The sequence below is a fragment of the Mesitornis unicolor genome, unplaced genomic scaffold (assembly GCF_000695765.1).
Source record: "Mesitornis unicolor isolate BGI_N332 unplaced genomic scaffold, ASM69576v1 scaffold2821, whole genome shotgun sequence".
Classification (NCBI taxonomy): domain Eukaryota; kingdom Metazoa; phylum Chordata; class Aves; order Mesitornithiformes; family Mesitornithidae; genus Mesitornis; species Mesitornis unicolor.
The window spans coordinates 620-22,614 of record NW_010161567.1 but is presented as its reverse complement, the minus strand read 5'-3'; the positions used below and the strand labels follow the sequence as shown (position 1 = coordinate 22,614).

General features: G+C 44.3%; 1 protein-coding gene across 1 annotated transcript; it reads right to left on the bottom strand.

Annotated features, from left to right (window-relative positions):
* Positions 1-106: 106 nt before the first annotated feature.
* Positions 107-19,882, bottom strand: LOC104547575 (parathyroid hormone/parathyroid hormone-related peptide receptor-like; the record flags this gene model as incomplete). The annotated part of the gene is made up of 8 exons (XM_010193346.1): positions 107-622; positions 1,404-1,445; positions 2,616-2,757; positions 4,859-4,953; positions 8,332-8,398; positions 10,197-10,257; positions 16,793-16,946; positions 19,679-19,882. Coding segments are annotated over 8 exons (1,128 nt in total), but the record flags the coding sequence as incomplete, so codon positions are not given.
* Positions 19,883-21,995: the final 2,113 nt, after the last annotated feature.

Sequence of the window (21,995 nt, the reverse complement as noted above, 5' to 3'; positions counted from 1 at the left end):
AGGTAGGTCTGGAGAGCCCTGCCTCCATTAACACCAGGGAGACGTAGATCACCGAGTATATGTATGTGATCGACAGCTGGCCACATGGGTGGCTCACTTTTTTTTCCCATATAACTTAACCTCTCGTTCCACAGAACAGAGAAACTGTATGGAAACCCTTGGCATCTGATGCGTGGCCTGATATTCTTTTGCCCACTAAATGCTCTCCAGGAACCTTTTTCATCCTTTTGCTTCTTTTTTTTTCCCCCTACTCCTCTCTTTACATCACTGTCTCTCTTTCTTCTTCAACAAGTACTGTAGGTCTGTCTCCATCGTAAAGCCCAGAGCCATTCAGGTACTCCTCATCTTTGTTGTACTGCTCTGGTCCAGAAGAAGGCATGGAGTTTTCAGAAATTGAGCCATTTTTTACATAACCTGGCAAATTCCGGTGTCCATTGAGGGTCCCTGGTATAAGTCTCGTATTGAGATGGAGGGCAAGTGCTCCTCTTGTGGCTACATTTGTGATGCTGGTGTGGGAAACCATTGGTCCATAACTGTAGGTTGTGCTCCCACTTCGTGCTTTCCTTTTAAAGTCAAGTGCTAATGTCCACCTGCTCCATGACTTCTTTATTTCTGCTTGGACCTGAGACACAAGGGAAAAAAAAAACAAAACATGAGTGGAAGAGGGCAAAGAGTATCAGGAGGAGGTAATATCCACAGACAGAATGGATGAGAAACTCTGCGGAGTGAAATTGGAAGGAATAACAACTTCACATTGAATCTGCCCTTTCCAGATGAAATATTTGACACTGGGGAACTTGAATGTCTGAAAACATCTAACTGCAAATGTAGGTTATCTGTTTCTCAAGATTAATAGCTGGTGAACAACACATCAAAGAGAGAGTCCTCTCAATATACCATGAGTGTCAAGCATAAGTGGGATGAAACACCTTCAGAGGTGCCTGAGTCACTAGAAATTTCCTATAGAAAGGAAATGGCTACTTTACGTGGCTACTGTAGACTGAACATCCCACTTTTAGATGATTAAAGTTAAGATGAGATCAATTCTCCTTATGGTATAGATTTCATCTTGGTTTTATGCTGTATAACATAAACAGCATGTTTGCAGTTGCATTTCCCTTTAAAATCCATAAAATTAGCCCAAACCAGCCTTATTCTGGGCCTTAACTCAGTTATTTCTCCATGTGAAACCACTGACCATCTAGTTTCTTAGTTTGCAGCCATAGAGGGAACTAATGGAAACAAAGACATTAAAGCATATCACTCTGGAAATAGAAAAAAAGGTCGAAAAAGCCTGGACAATCAAAACAAATTGCTGGTTAGGCAGCTACTCTATCAATCCACACCTGTGTGTGGAACTAACCTGATAATGGTGGGAAATAATTAAGAAGCTGTTGACTTACCTCTCCATTGCAAAAACAGTATATGATGGCAACAAAAAATCCCTAGAAGAAAGAAGCAACAACATATTAATGGTGTCCCTATGTTCCTCTGAAATCAATGACATTCATAACATGTATATAATATGTGTAAGAAACCTTGCATTATTCAGTAGCGCATGAGAGACAGATAAACATAGACATTTCCCTGTAGATAATTGCCAAAGTAGATACACTAGTAGTCATGGTTTAGACCTATTAAGTTCTATTTTCACCCCAAGATATTTTTGCAAAGGTTCTGAGATGGTGATAGGTGTCTGGGAAGGTGGTGGGTTCTCCCTCACTGGAACTGTTTCCCAACTTATTGGATAACAATTTCCATGTGGCTGATCCTGCTGCAGGATGGGAGGGTGGAAGATGGTCCTGATGGGACTTTTCTAGCTCTGGCTGAACGTGGAGGAGCCCATGTATGGGGCAGAACTGGTTGAGTGGGATCAGCGAAGGAATTCAGATGTGAGCAAACCATCCACACCTTTTTGTTGGCCAACAGTTTACCCAGGCTTTGCTGAGGCCACCCACTATTTTATCCCATCTGCACTCTGCAGGAATTGTGGAAGCACATGAATGCAAGCTTAGTCCCTGTTTCCCTTACAGTTTATCTAAACTGTCATCTGGCCAGAGCCGCTGTCCACCTTTCATCATCCACGCTGGTCAACCATGACGATAGGGAGAAGTTAATCTCTCAGGGAAGGGTGTGCAGTGACTGCCAAACACTGCTCTGCTTGTAGAAAGTTGCATATTCTTCCTGCTGTGTCTTATATCAGACCAGACCTGTAACTGAACCTGCTTTTTGCCCAAACCTAGAACTGAGAAATCCATTCACAGGACTGAAAGACAGCTTAGGACAAGCAAATTGGAAGCTAACGTGAAAAAACATGTGTCTGTGGATCTCTACCAGCTTGCATCTAACCTGGATCTAAAGGGATTTATTTTGTGGGGCAAGTTATCTTTCAACAGGAACATTTTTTTTGTAAGACACACTGAGCCTTTATATGTTGTGTTTTGCAAATATAAAACATACTTGATGATAAAATATTGTCAAATCATCTTGTGAATGAAATCTGGCGCATTGTAAAAACAAGCTCACTTCCAAAGCCAACACCTTGCACTCTCATTTCCCTCCTCTCCCCATTGAAATTCTCATAGTTTGCCCTCATAGTTTAACAGTTACAATACCTGGAAAGAGTTGAACAGCATTTCATAGTGCATTTGAACTTGCCAAAGAATCCCTGACACGTCTGTGTATGGCATAGCCATGAAAACAATATAGTGAACGCCAAACAGAGGCATAAGGACAAGGGTAGATTTCAGCAGCTTCCTGCAGCAATAAGGAAAGAGGAAGACACAGAGGAAATTAGTGGATGGAATGGACCTCCCAGCCAGATACTTCGTCTACCTCATACCTTGGACTCAAGTTGTACGTAATTTCTTTCTTGCTCACATGCCCCCTTGGCTTTCTTACAATTACCCAGGCACTGTGTCCACCTGCAATTTTAAACTGCTGCTTCAAGCAGTAATGGTTTTAATCTGAAAGAGGGTAGATTTAGATTAGGTATAAGGAATACATTTTTTATGATGAAGGTGGTGAGGCCCTGGCTGAGGTCGCCCAGAGAAGCTGTGGGTGCCCCCTCCCTGGCAGTGCCCAGGGCCAGGTTGGACAGGGTTGGAGCAGCCTGGGCTGGTGGAGGTGTCCCTGCACATGGGAGTTGGACTGGGGAGCTTTAAGGTTCCTTCCAAGCCAAACTGCTCTAGGATTGTCTTATGTCATGTGGCACAATGTGGTCCCTGCTCCAGCATGTCTTGATGTGCTAGTCTAACCCTCTCCACATGCGCGTCCCCATGTGATGCTGGAAATTAAGACACTGTGAAATGTGAGGTGCTGCTTCCAGCCCTCAGTCTCTGACAGGCACTAAATCCCCTTGTCCCTGAAGGATGGTTCTAGTTCAGCTTACAATGACTGGACGTGGTCCTATACAACCTGCAGTAGCTTGAGCACAGGAGGCTGGACTGGGTGACCTCCAGAGCTCTCTTCCAACCTCAAACATCCCGTGATTCTGCGATTCTGCCTGCTTATTGAGGCAAGACACGAAGGTCCACCCTGGGTTAGTGCCTCCTGTGCAATGAGCAGGGTTGGTGGAGAGGGAAGTGCATCCAAGAGCAGGATTGTTCTAGATATGGATGGGAAGAGGACAGTGCACTATGGGGTGAGCAGGAGGTGAAGACTCTTAAGAGGTGCTTTGGACTGCATTATCACCTGGAAAGCACCTATTTGGAGAAGCAGCCCCATCCCAGCATAGGGCCAATGTTGGGGACTGGAGGGAGGTACAATACAACACCGAGTACTTGGCTGGGTTTGCTCCTGAGGGAACCAGCTTTGCCTGGAAGTGATGCTAATTGGAGGATTAAACCTTCTGCCAAGAGTTGGAGCAAGTCATCAAGTGTAGGTAATTATTGAGAAGGGCAGACATCACTACCAGAAAGACTTGGTACCTTCTCTGTCCAGCAACTGGAAACCACTGAGGGAATTTAGCACATTAAAAGAAGAAGGCCTCATCCAAACCATAATTAATAGCAAGCTTCAGCCAGGGAGACATAAACAAATAGATAAATCAGAGCCCTGACAGGGCAGCAGAGTAAAATGGAGAGGTGTTTTCCTGCCAAATCTCATTCCTACTTCAAATGAAACATCTTGAGTTTGGAGAGTGAGGTGGTAGCAATGAGCTCATGGTTTGCAGCCCAAATCCTGCTACTCTCCCCCCTCTGCATGTGTCACACTGGTCAGTCCAACTCATAAGATTATGAGAAGCCTCAGGAGCTCTCAAGCAGCCGAGGTGTTTCATCAATTTGCTTTTTCTCTCCAGTTTTGACCATGCTACGAATATCCTAAATTATCAAGAGAGAGGTGCTGGCAGAACAAAGGAAAACAAAACAAACAAGGAAAGGCCAAATTTCCAGCAAAGAGTCAGAAATATATTTTTATTTCAGCAAAAGCACTGAAACACCCGCTGAAGGGCAGATTGAACAAATAGTCCACATTTTACAAAACACAGGAGGGAAATAAATAGAAATAAATAAATTGGTACAAGTTTTAAGGGCTTCAACAGCATAAGCAATGCTTTTGTTTTTGCGCTCTTGGTTCAAAGCCAGCACAGTTATTTCCAAACTGGCTGAAGAGACTGAATTCCCCTCTTTAACCTATGAGGCCGGTCCTTCAGGTTAGTTTTGAAAGGTTTAGGAAATGTTTAAACTGCTACAGATTCATTCTGCATTATCAGACTTGGAAGATGGCGTTCTCACCTTATTTTAGGTGTCTACAGTGTAGGCACCATGAACTAGTCACCCTTTGCTCCCCCTGTAGTTAAGGAGGTGGAATAGGGACTTTGTCATCTTCCAAAAAGTTAAGAGGGTATGTGACTCACCTGTACTGTTGTCTTGAGTCACACCTCCCTGCATTCGTCTCTCGTAGCTTGGTTGCTAGGACTCTGATAATGTTGATAAAAAGAATAAAATTTACCTGGAAGAGGTGGGGAAAAAATACAACAAAGAAGGTACGACTGTTAAAAAAGATCCAGATAACTGTGGGAGGCATCCCTGCCCATGGCAGGGGGAGTGGAACCAGATATTTAAGGTCCCATCCAACCCATGGTTGTTTAATCAATGCGTTCCCCAAGATGGGGCAGTGGCACATGGTGACCTGGTCGTGCTGTGTATGAAGGTCCTCCTGGAACAGATTATCCTGTGGAAGCGGTGAGCCTCATAGGAAAGACCCAGTGTTTATTGTGATCTGGTCAGCTGTGTTTAACCTGAATGGTTGAGAGACCAAAGGGAATGTCTTTCTCTGACAAAGTGATGTAAACACCTATATCTTAGCTAACCAGCCTAGCAGGCACCTGATAACTGGGTATGATATCAATATATAAGGCCGTGCTTACCAGGCATTTTAAGGTATGGGCTACAGGCAACTCTCAGTATTTGTCACATCATCTTTTTAAACTCCATACAGTGATATGAGCCATTTTCATGGTCTCATAGACCTCTCAAACCTAGTTTGGGGTTGAGGGAGCAGAGCAAAATTAGGTTATATTTGTCGCAAAGCATTAGTAGGATGCCTTTCCATATTTATATGTGCAAAAGGAAATAAGGGCAAGCAAACTGTGCCATGATGAAGACAGGAGTCAACCTAACCAGAGATGACAGATCAAGAATGTGAAAGGTCAATATAACTGTGAAACCTCTGTTGCATGTGTACTTCCTCTGGAGGAGTGTTTAGTATGGACCAGATAAGAACAGTAATGAATAACTGATTTCTCTACAGGAAGCCACATCTATGAACCCATCTTGTGGCCAGCTGCTCAACCAAGCTAATCTAATCCTACAGGGACATGCTCAAGGGCACAAGCAGAATCACTGTGTAACCATCTGCACTGGGCAGATCCATGTTACTGGGTTAGTGCTGGTGTCTATGGGTTTCTCTAGAGACTTGCAACAGTCATTTGACTTCTCAGATGCCAGTATAGCAGCATTTCACGGAAACTACCGTGCTGCACAGGGACTCATAGTTTTATGCCAGAAGGGTCCATTGTGAACATCTAGTTTGATCTCCTGCAAAACACAGCCTATAAGACCTCCTTGTATTCATTTCTGTTTGAGCTATAGCAGATCTGGGTTTCAGTGTTTCCATGACGGAGATCCTACCACAACCATTGGTAAGTTGTTCCAACGGTTAATTATCCTCACTGTTAAAACAAGTAGTTCCCTGAGCCACTGAACGAACACGGCATGGTTTGCTATGGCTTTGTCTTCTGTGGTTGGATTCCTTCTCCTTTAACGAGGTGCAAGTTCATTTTGAACAGCTCTCTTCTGTGTTAAAAAGGGGTAAGGTCATACTACACCCTTTTCCTTGAAGGGGAGTTAGTAGAATTTCTCTCCTGTATCTCTTTGACTGTTTTCATGAGGTTTGTGGGAATTTAACATCCATGCAACCCCATTCCCTCGGTTGCATTTGGTTGGAATTTACTGATTGGCACAACAGTTTTAAGGGAAGGATGGATAGACCAACAGGCAGAGAAGCACACAACCTGGGGGCATATAACTCATTTTCATTGAAAACCAATCTGAAAGGGAAAAAAAAGGCAGGCTTTGTTTCTCATGAGAGCTTTTCTAGCTTCAAAGGCTCAAAAGTGGGGTCTTGCCCTGCATTTTTGGGCTAAATTGAAGATATCCAACCTTATCATGGTCAGGAGGGAAACTCCTCTGACTTCCTGAAACATGTGCTGAGTTTTAAAAGAAATCCAGACAACTGAGTAATATCAAAGTTAGCAGGAGAGCAAAGGGATTTTAAGCCCCTCAGTCTCCAAATTCCCTGCAAGTACATCCAGAAAATGCATAACTTAGTCCAGCAACATATGACCAGCCAGTGTGGGAATTGAAAAGGCAGCCAAGTGAACAATATGAACCCACAGAAATTAAACAGAAACAACCCACAGAATATTTTTGCATGATAAATAGCTGCATTCGCAAATAGCCAGGGTACAAGCACAGCAGAGCCTCATGGAGAAACATTATTTTTACAAGGATGAGCCTCAATTGAGCTCTTTCTCCTCTGCTAATTGGGCTTTAAATTAAATGCAATGGGGTTGCTGGCATTCATCTAGTTGAACTATCTGAACTTTCTTCTCCATCCTACTATTTGGTTTCCAATGACCACGATGTGGGCTTTGTGATTCGTTTCTTCCAAGGTGCAGAACTAATCGCTAGAGCCAGGTGGAGAATTTCCACCAAAAGGGAATTCTGATGAAGAAAAAAACCCTCTAAGTCCAAAACAGCTCACCTAATTACACATATGAGCATATTCACCTCAGAAACTTTCCTGCTGTTTATATGCAGATGGTCTTATTTTCTTCTCACCCACACTGATCATCTTCCAAGGCCTCCTGATTTGTGAGTCAGAAGGTAGTATATAGAGCCTGACATAACACCTCCTGAATACTATAGAGAGATTCTTATTGAGTTCACTTAGCTAGTCGTGGATGAACGGAAAGTGGGACTAGGATGGGTGGGATTGGATAAACTCTTCTGCATGCACTCATCTAATCGTTGGAAGATGTAGTAATGGAGAAGCATAGAGAAAGACACAAGGAGGAAAGAGAGTAATTAATGAAAACTGCTAAAGGAGGTTCTCAAGCTAATTAGGATCCTGCCCAAGCAAACACATAACCACCCAATGAATTCCCATTGTGCAGGTAATCACATCTTATAATGACCTCTCTAGATTGTAAGAGCTAAGTCCTGTGTCTGGATAATATCGCCTATGTCCTTTCTGTGGCTCCTGGGTGGGGGCTGAAGTTATCTTCTGCCAATGACTAACATCATGGCTGATCATAGCTGGGATGGTTTAACTTTCATCCCCTCCTCTGACGTACCACAAGCTATTATCAGTTCAGAAAGATGAGTCTGAAACAATTTGATGACACTGCAGCACATGAAGGGAAAATGTATGGTCCAACTATGGAACCCAAATACCAGTTCTTCGCACTGGAGATAGCTGGTGAGAATGTGTTATGATCCCAGAGGGTTTCCAGTATCATGTGAGTTGGAAATAGTGGCTCGAATGTTTGTTTCATTAATGATTAAGGGGTCTTACTCCATGTCATTTTTCTCTGCTAAGCAAAACCTGAAGTTGCTCAATCTCTTTGCTATGTGCAACTATCAAACTTACAGGCAGGTCAAATATAAGGCCCTTAAAGTGGATATACAGAGATTCCACACTACTAAGGCAGGAGCTGGGTTAACAGGGTGATTAGATCAGGGCATCCTGGCTCAACTTTTCACACTAAGCCTGCACCGACCAAAGTTAACTGTCTCCCACCCCTTGCAATCAGCCAGTACTCACCACGATAGCTGCCAGGATGGGCACCTGAATAATCCATTTTAAATTGCCAGCACTCAAATCCCAACACCTGAAAAGAGATTGACATCCTGTCAGGAAATCATTGGCTACAAAGAGCAACAGACTTAAGTGTTGTGTTGGAGAAATCCACCCTGTAAGGATGAGTTCCTCCAAAGCCTTGTGTGGTGGAAGACCCTGCCTTCAGTCAGCATCACTTCAAAATAGTTCTTTTCCTCCTGTTATACAATTACAAACTGAAAATAGTATTAAACACATTTAAAGTTATGCTCTCCAGATGGTAGAAATACTCTACAAGTCAAGACTTGTCCCTTCTGGGTAGAAACTGACACTTTTCCACTTCTTCCTCACCTCCTTACCAGAAAAATCTACACTAGAAGTAATTCAGCTTTTATGAAATCAAGACAGGCTGAAGTGGCCTAATACTACCCCTTGAATTAAACCCACGGATTAAACCCACAGATTAAGCCCACACAATTTAGCATGGAGGCAGGTCCTGTCTGAAGACATGGCAATGGGGAAAATACTGTGATTCTACATTCAGATCCTGTGCTTCCTTCTGCCCTGCTCTTGCAGCAAGACTCCTCCATGCCCCACAAAAGTCTTTATCCTTTTTCCATCTTCAGCCCTTATCCAAGTGAAGATGGGAAGAACAAGCTGTTGGTGGCATGGATGTTGAGCTACGGTCCTCTGTCTGCCAATAAGGGGTTGAACACTATTTCCTTCCAGGCATTTCCAGCAGCCATTGAATAAGGTTGCTCAGTATTAATTACTCTGAATTCTCTCCAACCACGGAGAGAAGAGTGCCACAGGCTTTTCTTTATCTGAGCCAGACAGCCCTCACATGGCAGCTGCAGTTTTCATTTCACGGGCCAAGTGCTGCCCAGGCAGCCATTCAAGGAAAGCGAGAGGCAGGGGCAGAGAAACCACCAGTGCTGACTGAACGGCTCTACGAGGGTGAGCCTGTGCCAACGTGGATGCGTCACACACTTCAGCGGCTGTGCTACTCCATACATCCAAGCCTGGAGCTGAAATCCTGTTCAAAAAGCAGTCTCCTCCCATATAAAGCCATTTGAAAAGTTGCCTGTGGACCCCTACAATTCTGCTGGATGAAACCCATTGTGTGGTCAAGACTGTGTGTTTCTTTTGGGGGGGGCAAAAAAGTGATTATATTGGAGTTTGATGATTGCATGCTGCAGATCCTTCATTCAGAGTACTGTAAGAATGTGAGGCTATGAGGGTGCATGCGTTGAACCAAAGGAGCAGCTGATCCATATCTTGTTTCTGACAGTAGTCAAAAGCCGATATTTAATGTGGAACAGGCAAACAGGTAGCGATATTTTTCTAGAATATTCTTCCAACAATCTGCAGTTCAACCAGAACGTTACTGAATATTTAATACATCTGGAGGAATTTATCTTCCATGAATTTGTGCAAATGCTTTTTACAACTAAGGACCCACACCTCCTGCAGGGAGGAGTTACAGCTTCACCACCTCATCAGTGCCAAACCATCTCCTTTGACTGTGTTGAACCCGCTGTCTCCCAACTTCATCCATTCAGGATTTTAAAGACCCCTGTCCTGTCCCTGCCTAGCTGTGAGACAGAGATAACAGCTCCATGTGTTCACATTTATCAAATTCCATAAAATTAAAGGAAAACCAAGAAAGTTGTACCCACCTTGTACTTTCCTGCCACCCCCTTTCAAAAAAACCCTCAAAAACGTTTACTAACTTCATAGTAGAAATAATTTCTGGCTTTGCTTGGTCCCTTTTTTTACTTTTGATTGCCCAAAAGCCCCATGAAAGCATCACACATAAAAGGGAGGAAAGAAAATCCATTGTGACTTACTCTGTGTCGGCTAGAGTGGCTCTCACGCTGGCCCATGCTGTAACAATTACAGCAGGGAGTCCTGCAAAAAAGCACAGGTTGAATGGGGTGAGTAGGGGTACTTGTGGGCTCCATGACCATAAACCCAAATGGAGCAGGCTAGAGGAGAGCAGAAGAAGGAGATTTTAAATATTCAAGAGTAATTTGGACTAGAAAAGCCTGATCTTGGTCTCATGTCTCTTCTGTTGTCCAAATGGCAAACCAAACAGTGGCAGGGAGCATTTTCTGGAAAAACAAATGTCATGTCCAATCTACTGAACTCTCCTGGCTACCAAACTGGAGAGGCTTGCCTTCCCAAAATTGCTGACTGGAAGTGACTCAGGCTTAAGATACCTCCTGGTTTATACTTGGGAAATGTTCAGGTTTGGGCCTGGGATGGGTCACGGACTTGGCAGGATAAATCATCAAGTTCTTGTGCCTGTCCTTTAGCACTGCTTTAGAGAGATAGAGCTGGTGCTAGAACCTGAGTCACTGATACCTGCCCTAGCCAACTGATTTGGTTTGAAGCAGAAGAGGGTTTCCTGCAACACAACTTTCCCTAGACATTTGTTCCCTTCCCCTGACCTGGATTCAGGCTCAAATCGTATCTCCAAACACATATTAGATGCTCTTTAAGCATGAGAGACTTGCTGTATGAAGCTGATAAATGCTAGAATTTAGGGTAATTTAGGCTTGCAAAATACTCTAGCCAAAGGTTCACTTCCAGATGAACCATCCTTATTTCAGCACAGTTACACTGGGCATCATCTTCCTCTTGTGAAAAGTAAAAGAATCACCAATATTCAAATGCAATTTTCTATTTATTTTTTCTTTTTAGGGTCCAGCTCTGCTTTGTTTGTACAACTGAGTCCCCTACTGGCTTCCCTTAAAAGGCAGGATCAAATCCACAGTAGCTTCCACAAATTCAAGAAGAACAGTCCCTTTCAGGTGAAAAGAAAAAATTAAAAAATAAATAAAGGCGACATTTATCACCGATGACTGTAAATATGCTGTTCACAGTCTAAGCTTATTGGGGCTCGGCATGCATAAGCACACGCTTAACTTTCAGCATGCACTTAAGCCTCATTAGAGTGCTTAAAGGCTTTCCTGACCACGGGCGCTTTCCTGAGCTGGGGTGTGGAGCAGGGACGCCTGTCTCATACATACACGGACAACGGGGCCGTTATCTTGGTTGGAACCTTTAAATGCCATGGTAATATAAGAAAGCATAAATAATTAAACACAGAGCCTCACTGAGGACCAGCACAGCCTACAAAGATACATTTATAAGGAATGCACCCTGCTTTACAATCCCCTGTGTTGGAAAGAAAATACTTAACCTATTGCACTGGGAACTGTGAGCGTGTTGAGGCTGAAGGCTTGGGGAAGGTGATGATTTATTGTAACAAGACCCATCTATTTCCTCCTCACTGCAAATAACTTATCTATGAAAAATACGTGCGTGCTCCAGGTGACTGGCTGAGCTATCAAAGGCTTAAATGCATATAATTTTGCTGATATCACTGGTGATATTCCAGTTTCCATCAACTGAGAAACTGGCCATGTTGCGAGGTTTAGATGCTTGCTGCCTGCCTCGGAGGTGGTGGATGTTCAACCACTATTGTGAAGGTCTAATCTTGAAAGATGGATTGATTCAGAAGTTTAGATGCATTTGACATGTACTCATTCCTTCCAAGCCTGTCCTGTACTTCAGAAAAGACACTGTTCCTATTCATACTAATCCCATGCTGTGTTCAGTGTTCCTAGCAACAATAAAATATACAGGAGAAAATAATTATACCTAAAAAAAATTCCTATGTGTGGATTTATTGTGCCCTGAGCACTGCTCCCTCACTCCGTTCAGGCAAGCTTAGGAAAAGGGTCCTTGACATTTTCTGCAAAACATACACATAGTGAATTCCTGGCACCAGTTTTATTGCTACATTTGTCTTTCTGCATCTCTTACGTCGTTAGTTTTTTTGCAATGTGAACAGTCATAAATGTTCTTAAATTTACAAAAAGTGGTATGAACCCTACCCCTCCCTTTCCTCTGCCCCATTTTTAGATTCTCTCTAAGTCAATGTAACATGCAGGGTCTGGGCTGTGAGGTAGTTTCTAGAGTTCAATCTTCCCACTCTGGTAAACTAGTCTAAACTTGCAGTCAGCAGGCTTAGCTTTGCCTCCAGAATCTCTTTTATTTTCAGAGGGTGGCAGCTGAATTTTTGGTGTCTCCGCTTTCAGGGAAGACAGAAGTGCATCATATAATACCAGACTGATTTGGGTTTGAAGGGACTTTAAACCCCCCCCCAGCCCACCCCCTGCCATGGGCAGGGACACCTCCACCAGCCCAGGCTGCTCCAAGCCCCGGCCAACCTGGCCTTGAACACTGCCAGGGAGGGGGCACCCACAGCTTCTCTGGCCAACCTGGGCCAGGGCCTCACCACCCTCACACTCAACAATTTCTGCTTAATCTCCCCTCTTTCAGTTTCAAGCCATCACCCCTGCTCCCATCACTCCAGCCCTTCTCAAAAGTCCCTCCCCAGCTTTCCTGAACCCTTCAGGTCCTGGAAGGTGCTCTAAGGTCTCCCCGCAGCCTTCTCTTCTCCAGGCTGAACAACCCCAACTCTCTCAGCCTGGCCCCATAGCAAAGCTGCTCCAGCCCTTTATCATCTTTGTGTTGCTCCTCCAGACTGGCTCAAGCAGATCTATGCCTTTCTGGTGTCTGGCCAACCCACCAAGGAAAGGAAACTGAGTCTCCAAAACACCTGTGATCTCCTGGATGGCTCTGAGCACAGACAGATGCAGGCATGGATGGATGCACATATATCCTGCCCCTTTCACGTGTGTACCCCATGTGCACAACTGGTGTGACGCAGGATGAACCCCACCGGGCAGTGGTGCTGTGAGTGACTTCTACAGAATCCACATTGTATGCGCTGTGCATTTCCAGTCACTACACACAGTGTGTACAATGCAGGTGCTATAAAGTCAGGTATCTCCTAAAATGTGCAAACCTCAAGCTGGGCAAAGTCTGGTGGCCACCCTAACCCTCTGCTCTTCTCTATCTCTTTTCTTGTGTACATGTCTCCTAGCAGTTGGAAAAATGAGTTTCATTGAATCATTGAATGGTTTGGGTTGGAAGGGACCTTAAAGCTCATCCAATCCAACTCCCTGACATGGGCAGTGACACTTTCCACTAGACCAGTCTGCTCAAAGCCTCATCTAACCTCTAACAGTAACACATTGATCTATTTGTCATTTCCAGGTCTCCCTCCAGTCCTCATTTGCACCATAGCTGAAAGCCAGTGCAATCCAGCCCGCACTGGGAGAGGGGAATTAATGTGGTGTGAAGGAAAAATGCCAATGGAATCAGGCTTGGGTTTTCTAGTTATTGGTCATGCTTCTCAGACTTCCTTCATAAAACAGCTGCAGGGAACTTGAAGTCTGCTGGGGAATTTATTGTTGCCCATAATATCATTATTTATTTATTTTTGTTGGGTGCTGGCAAGGAATGAGTTCCCTTCTGTCGTCAGTGTCTCCCTTGCAAGAAGGGCACTGCGGACTTTGACGGAGGATGTGGATCTTTGGGTCTGCCATCAAAGAGTAACTATATGTTCTGATTTCCTCAGTAGTCTGGTAATAAGATGTAGGGTGATTTTTGCTCCATACCCCCAACTTGGAAATTTCCAGGCAGGATAAATGCACTGCTGTTTATTGTTACACAAGCAGGGAAAAAAAAATGCAGCTTTTTGGGGCAAACTTGTCTTTTCTGTACCTATGTGGAATGTCATAATTATTTATCACTGATTCCCTGTCGTTCGTTGCTGTGGTATGGGCAAGATCCCAGTGCCCACTGCAGGGAACTGGAGTTTTTCCACTGTCTCCAGTGGGTCTTGGATTGGGTTGCCCTTTCCAGTGCCCAAAAGCTATCAAAGCAATACGTCTGTGCGGGTATGTGTGTGTACATTATCATGCTAATCAAAACAAAGCAAAAACAAATGCAACTGGAGGGATCCTATGTTCTCATTCCAGAGGAATTTAAATTGAGCAGCCTCAAACTTTTGGAAGCGCGTAGATGATCGGTGTTGTGACAGGTGTGACTTCAGCTTTGTGGTCGCTCTGATAAAATGATTATACTCTGGCAGCGGTTGGAAGAATTAATGAGAGGAACCCATGCCTGTGAGACTGTTTTCTTTTGGCTGCGTTACGAGCAGCACCGAGTTGGTTTTTCTTGTTAAACATATGGCATTATTTTTCAACTTTTCCAGAGTTTGCTCTGGGGAATTGCTTCTTTAAGTCTGCTCTGTACATTTAAGGCTATTTCCTGAAATGCAAATTTTACATAGCTTGAAGGTTTGGGAGAGGGTGCGTTTTGGTGGGTTTTTTTTGCTTGGTTGGTTTGGGGATTTTTTTTTGTTAATTTGTTTTAAAAAAGAGGTGACAACTAAAGTCCTCTCTGTCTCACAGCAGCTGAGGTAAGAAATACCCTGTCCCCAAAGTATCTCTCTTCATTTATTTGTTTTCCCCAAAACCTTCCAGCTGGCTGGGACTAGACTTTGCCTGAGAGACCGATGCCCATTTTGGAGCTCATATGTAGAGCTCCCATCTTTATCATATGGCAGCACCAGCACTTTCTGACCTATATGAGGTTTGCAAGGAGCTTGTGGATCCTTTCTGCCCCACAATCATAGTGGGGAAGAAGGAAAGCCAGACTGCGCTGAACTACCAAAACCCCTGCTAGCTCTCAAAAAGCAAAAAACCACCCCAAAACCCCACAAATTCTCCATAAGCTTGGGTCTGCGTTGTAAGGCTTGCTCAGAGCTCCACTATTAGAGACACAGATTTTCTTCCAGAAGAAATCATGTGCTGGAGTGGGGATGGTGTGATACACACATGAATCTTGTCCTAAAATCCATAGTCAGGATGTGGCCAGGTGTATTTTGGACCTGGAAACTGGAAAGTGATCCTGTGCTTTACAGTTTAGACACCTCTGAACAGGTTTTTCCTGCTGTGAGTTCCTTTGTACACCTACACCCCGTTATTCTTACTTACGTCCTTGAGGATCATCTAATACCTTTCCTGTTCTACCTTACAGTCTACACACTTCAGACAACTGTGAGCAGTTGTTTTATTGTCCTCAGCCTACCAGCACCCCATAACTTCCCTCAAGCTGAAGCTGATCCCAGAAGTGAACAGAAAACACATTCTCATCTGAAATGTGTGTGCCCATAACGCCTTCCCCTAATGATCACCCTCCCTGCACACACATCCCACCTCTTTCTCCTTACTCGAGGAAAAGACGACCAAGTTAAAAGAAAAGGTGGGGGGGGAGCTTCCCCACAAATTGCAAATTTCTACTGGTGCTCCAACACTCATGAAACATCCAGAGCTTTTTAAAGCTAGGAAACCAGAGCAGATGATGCAGCCTCTTGCAGTTTTCTGCCTCTCCAGCCCAACGCCTGTTTCTTAGCAGGAGGCACTTGGCAGAGATGGGGATCGCTCACGGTGTCCTGGTTTGAGCTAAATAGAACTGATTTTCTATTTAGTGATTTTACTTTTCAGCTCAATCTCTTCTAAGTGGCTGAACTTGCTGAAACTAGCAGCATGTTTTTCCCATATGTGCTGCTACAAGTGATAATCTCAAGGCCAATTTTCTCACCATGGGTGCCATGTCTGTGCCTACCCAGGAGGGTGATAATCTCAAGGCCAATTTTCTCACCATGAGTGCCATGTCTGTGCCTACCCAGGGGGAGAGTGGACCCAAAACTGACCAATGAGGTATTGCATTCCATACACGTCATACTCGGTATAAAGCCCATGAGGATCATGAGTGTCTTGACCCTTCCATCTTGGACCCTTCCATCTTGGACCCTTCCTTCCGTCTCAATATCTGCAATGGCCGAAGTCTGAGCAGAACCCTGCTGGTTCATCTGTCTCTGATCCTGAGCCCTGTGTTCCTGCATCAGCTCCCACTGCTGCTGGGTTTGAACTGGGACTTTTCCAGTGCCCTGCTCTGCAGAGCCTCTGGTGACGTATACGTCATTGGGGGGATGGTTGGGAGAGGATTTTATATTGGTTTTGTATATATATTTGTACATATCTGTATATATTTCATTATTTACCTATTTACATTATTATCCTGTAGTATTAGCATTATTGTTTCGTTAAATCTGTTGGTTTTATTTTCCAACCCATAAAGTCTCTCTCCTTTATTCTCTTTTCTCTTCCCTTCTGGGGAGTGCAGATGTGTTAATAGAGAGCATCTGTCCAGGATTTAGTGGCCAGCCCAGCCCTAAATCATGACACATGGGGTGCTCTAAAATCAGCAGTCACGTACACAGATCTGCTGCCCTGGAAGAATGGCAAGATGTGCCTGGGCTGATCCGTCCAGAGATCCTGGAAATGCCACAATATCACAATTTGGAAAGGATAAAGGCTTCACAAGAGAGATAACCTGTCCTTGCAAGAGCCACTGTGTCTCTGATACTTCTGTCCCTTCTCCTATGCACTATCTGCTTCAAAGACTACCTCCAACAGGCTTCTTACAGGTCAAATCATAAGGAGAGCCCATGACTTACCCCAGCCAAATAATGTGAATCCCCAAAGATATTTCTTCTCTGAGAAAAATGCCATGAAGATGAGGCTGTGGAGATAGAGCCCTTCCACCAGAATCCAGTAGTAATTTGTTGCCAGGAAGTAGAGGAAGAAAGTGACCGCTACTTTACAGCCCACCTGCAATGATCACAGAAAGACGCGGTTAGGTGAGGAACATGGTGTGAAGTTCTTGTTCTACATAAAGCCAGGATTTGCCAAGATGTGCTGGAAAACAAGATGAAGAAAGAAAAAAAAAATCAGAAAATTCTGTTGCAGGGTTTTTACAAGGGAGAAAATCAGTGCAAGAACAGAAGAGAGAAATAGTTGAGAAGAAATTTTCCCCTCAGCCTGACACTGTGTCTCCAATAGCAGGTGAATTGGGAGGTGTAGGGGGACAGGGCACATGTGGAGGGATGCTGACCTGATCTTAATCTCCTCCAACCCCTGTGATGAGGGGCTCACATGGTTTTTAGGACAGCTATGTTTCATCTTTTCCTTCCAAGAGCAAACCAAAGCTGGAGGAATTCACAGACAATATCAAGGCATTTTCTGAATGAACCTGAGCTGCAAGGTGAGAGACCTAGTAGAAACTTCCAGGACGCGCTGACTTTAAATGGGTGCATTAGCTGAACTCTTGCTCCACACTGATCTCCAACCTTTTGCTTACTTTAGAGGAAAACCCTGACTGCAACTCAATGCTCCCCTGAACTCCTGGCAGACCTGGGCAATGCTACCCTTGTGCCAAAATTTCTCAGCCCTAGTAGAGAAAAGCTGCAAAGTAATAATGTCACATGGGGTTAATGAGTACAAAGGGACACATAATGCCATCTCTTGTCAACGTGGAAGTGCCAGGACTCAGGGAAAATTATGAATACCAAACACATCCCACAGCAGCACATCTCCGTGCTGCTTTTTCCTTTGAGAGGAATGCAAAGTTAGCTTTGTGGCCGTTAAAGTGACTTGCAGGAAATGTCAATAACATGTACCTTGTAAATAAAAAGAGGGTTTTTTGTATTCTGGCCCGGCTCTTATGCTAATCTTTTGCCAATCAAAGTGAATAGGCACAAAATCCATAAATATATATATATAGATAGATAGATAGATATGGACATACATACATCAATTTTTTTTACAAAGTGAGTCAAAATAGAAGGAAGATCAATTAAAAAATTCCCATCCAGGTCTAATGATAATTTTTATACTCACAGAAGATCTCCATCTAGCCCACACAGGGAGCACCAGGCAATAATTACAAAGTTCCCACTTCACTTGGAAACAGAAGAAACACATTAATTGTCTCCTTCAACACTTCTTTGTTTTTCAATTCAGCAGAATGGGAAATGCTATTAAATTGGTAATTCTCAAAGAAGGCAATGTGTTATTCCAATTATTCCTTATAATGAGTCCAGCCCAAGGAGAAAGAGAAAACAATGCAGCAAAATATTTTGTATTTTTTCCAAAAAGGGAGTGTTTTGAAGTCTGCTGAGTGCTCCAGTCAGAGACTCACCAAATTAAGGAAATGGATCTCTGAACTGGGAAGGAAATAAGGGAATAAATTTATGGACTCACCAAATTAAGGAAATGGATCTCTGAATTGGGAAGGAAATAAGGGAATAAATTTCTATTTGGGGGGACTTGGATCACAATGGGACACTTCACATATGCTGATTTTATGAGGGGGTGGGGGGACTTGGATCACAATGGGACACTTCATATAAGCTGATTTTATGAGGGGTGTTGGTGTCCAGGTCCCTGGTAGTAGCACAAGCTGTGAAAGACTTGAGAAGCCAAATGAATACACAGGCAGAAAGTTTGTTGCCACATTGCAAAAGCCACTCCACTAGGATGCTTGGGCTAGCTCAGATTTTTTGTGTGCATTTAAGGTAACCCTTTATCTCAGATACTAAAATCTACCTCCTCTGTCTTTGCAGCATCCAACAACTGGTGGGGGATAAGCTATCAGACCTAGAATCCACCATAGGAAATATGTGACAAGACCAATGACAGGGAGAGCAGACAGCTTCAGCAGGTGGGGACAACTTTGAAAGCTGGGGATGGGCTTCATCCCACCCCATGCACATGGACAATGCAGATGTTTTCATCTGATCTTTCTATACTGTGAAAATGTACAAGTACTTTTGGAGTTGGTTCACCCAAACTCACTTTAATTTTTGTTTTAGGATGTGGAGTATCATACCCTTGACTCGACTGGTTGTGTTGACCATACAGACTCAGCTGACCATAAATGGAACATGAAGTGACTAGGTTGAGTGAAGGTGTCTCCCTTGTAGACATCTGCTTTTTGCAGATGAACCCTACCCTTTCTCATAATCCCTCTAAAATGTCTCTTTTTTTTTTCAGAAATGGGAGTGATAAATCACAACAGGAGCACCTAGCTGTGGTTTGGTGCAAATTTATGGTGAGATGAGATGTCTACTGCTGACCTTCCTCCTCATGAACTACCTCTGCTCTGGCTCTGGAGTCAGGGCTGAGAGTCTCCCAAGACACATTAAATCATGGCTTTGCTACATCCGGGCAGTCAGTCTGATGGCGTAGATGTTATAGCACAGTGGGCATCAGGTGAGCTGTTTAATATAGTAGTTGTAGATGGGAAGCAAAACCTCAGCCATGGCTTTACCTTTGGCTGCTATGGGAACAGCTCTTCCTTCGCTCTGGGGCTGAGCAGTCCCTCTGGGCCAGGACATGGAAAGGGTATGGGAAGAGATGGGGAGAGACTGCAGAGGGTGAAGGAAGGAAGGGACCTGTTGTCTCTTAGTAGGATGGAAAACACACCTAAAAGAGGCAAGGTGTTGAACAGAGAGGGCAGAGGCATGAAGCCTGGAGGGGTCTGGCACTCTGGTGATACTCACAAACTGCGATTTATCTGCCGGAGGTGCTTCTGTAATGGATTTCAAGTCTTCCTCTGAGATCCGTTCCATCTCCTCCAAAGCCGACCCAGAGTACAAGACTGCGTCCTTCACGAAGATGCTCACGGCTCTCAGCATGAAGGAGACAAACAGGTGCATGTGGATGTAGTTTCTAGTGCAGTGCAAACGCCTGGAGGAGAGGACAGAGGAGGGTTGGAGTAGTTTAGTTCATCTGTTGGACAGACTCAGGGTCACCTCTGATCCCAAAGACTCCCAGTTCCTCTCATCAGCACTGTGCCACCACAGGGAAGCAGTGCCAGTGCCACTGCTGCCCTGCACTTATGGTTCACCCGTGGAGTTGGTAAATAGATTAATGCCTACTTCAGTGGGTTGGTTGCAGCACGTTGCTGCTGGCTTTGCATTAGGACAATGTTGTGCCTGTACTCATTAAACTTCTTTATTTCTGACTGGGAAATCTTGGAAAGATATAAGGATGCATTTTGCCTAGACCAGCATAGGTAATGAGCATGCGTGCAGTGGGCAGCGAGTCTACATAGAATCATAATGCGGTTTTGGTTGGAAGGGAGCTTAAAGGTCACCCAATTCAACCCCCTGCCATGGGATGGGACATCTCCCATCAGACCAGACTGCTCAATGAGTGAACAGTGTGTGCATCCCTGTGTGCACGATGAGCAAGTCCCTGGTGTGCAGTGCACATGCAATGAGCGTGCATCAGACGTGCAGTTGTTTTCCAAGATGTACAGGCAGAAGGCAGGATACATACACAGCGCCCACTGATACTAAAATGTGTATCCTGCATCCCCCTTTCACTGCAAATCCATCCCTCCAACAAATCTACCCCTCTCAGAGTCAAACCCTGCATTTAAAGACTTTGCATTTATCTGCATTTTGTGTAGAGGTAATGGACTACAAAGGCTGCAGAACTCGTGGCTCTTGTAAACTGCTACTCTTTGTGCCCATTCCAAATTTAGTAGCAACTACAGTAGTAACTATAGGGTGCTGGGCTGTTTGCTCTGTTTGCCATTAGAGATATTGTCCTTCACTTGGTCTTGTTGAGCAGTTTCTGGGCTCCACCCCAGCAATGGCAGCAATGACCCCACAAATGCTGATTGTAAAGCGCTTTAAGACCCTTTTGGTGGAAAACCTGGATGGTAAGAGGTGAACAGGTTAGATCCTTATCTATGAGGTAAGTTTTAGAAACAGTGATCCTGCCTTTGGGAAGAAGAAGAAGCTGACTGACTTGTTGGTTTCCCCTTCTATCCTTTGTAGCTCTGTCACCTGGCTAGCCATGCATGAATCTATTAAAGGGTTTATACACTCTTAAATTCCCAGTTCCAATAATGGAAATAAAAAATAATAGCCATGTTGCTTTTTTTTTCTCCTTTGGGAGAGATTGTCACAGTAATAACAGTTGTTTCCTGTGCTATTATAATATAAATTACATCAAAGGGAACTGCTGGAGATGGGCTTTGCTCCCTGCATTTGAAATGTAGTCAGCGAATCTCTGGATTATGTGTTATCTGCAATAAAATCTGGCTTGGTCCCTGTTGCTACTTTGACCCTTGGGACAAAGATGTTCTAGTGCAATTGTCCATGTAGTCTGGGTTGTCAGTGAGGTGCTCTGACTATGTGATGAAAGGCAGAGCACATCTCCTAAAACTAGGAGGTACACTTGCATATGTAGACTTTGAATATTTTAACAACCTTGTCAGTGTGTCCAGTGGGACAGGAAACAAGGGGATAAGGAAAAGGCAGAGCACATCTCCTAAAACTAGGAGGACACTTGCATACATGGACTTTAAATATGTTAACAACCTTGTCACTGTGTCCAGTGGGACAGAAACAAGGGGATAAGGCTTCAGAGGACAGGAGAGTGGTGGCAGGGATGGGTTCTGGGACTACATTAATGCAAAGTGCCTCCAGGAGGGGTCTGTAGTCCCCCTTGGCTTGTCTGTGTCACAGCTTCAGGTGCTGGGATGGCTCTGCTACTCAAGCAAATCCTCCCATCCTCCTTTTGGTTGCTGCAGAGAGATCTGAACAATTTCAGAACCAAAGGCTACAAATTTTAAACCCAATGGCATATGTCCGGGTTTAACTTGAAAACGGTGGGAGGTGCTGAGTCCATCTGCAGACAACATGTGGTTGCATGGAGAATTTCTCACCATAGATGTTGCCTGGGTCCTGCTGTCTGCTAGGAGAAGACACTGCCAGCCACTGAAGGGAGGAAAATCTGGGTCTCATGGGATGGGGGCTCAGCACCCAGCTTTATCTACAGCTCACCAGCTATAGTTTCCCAAAG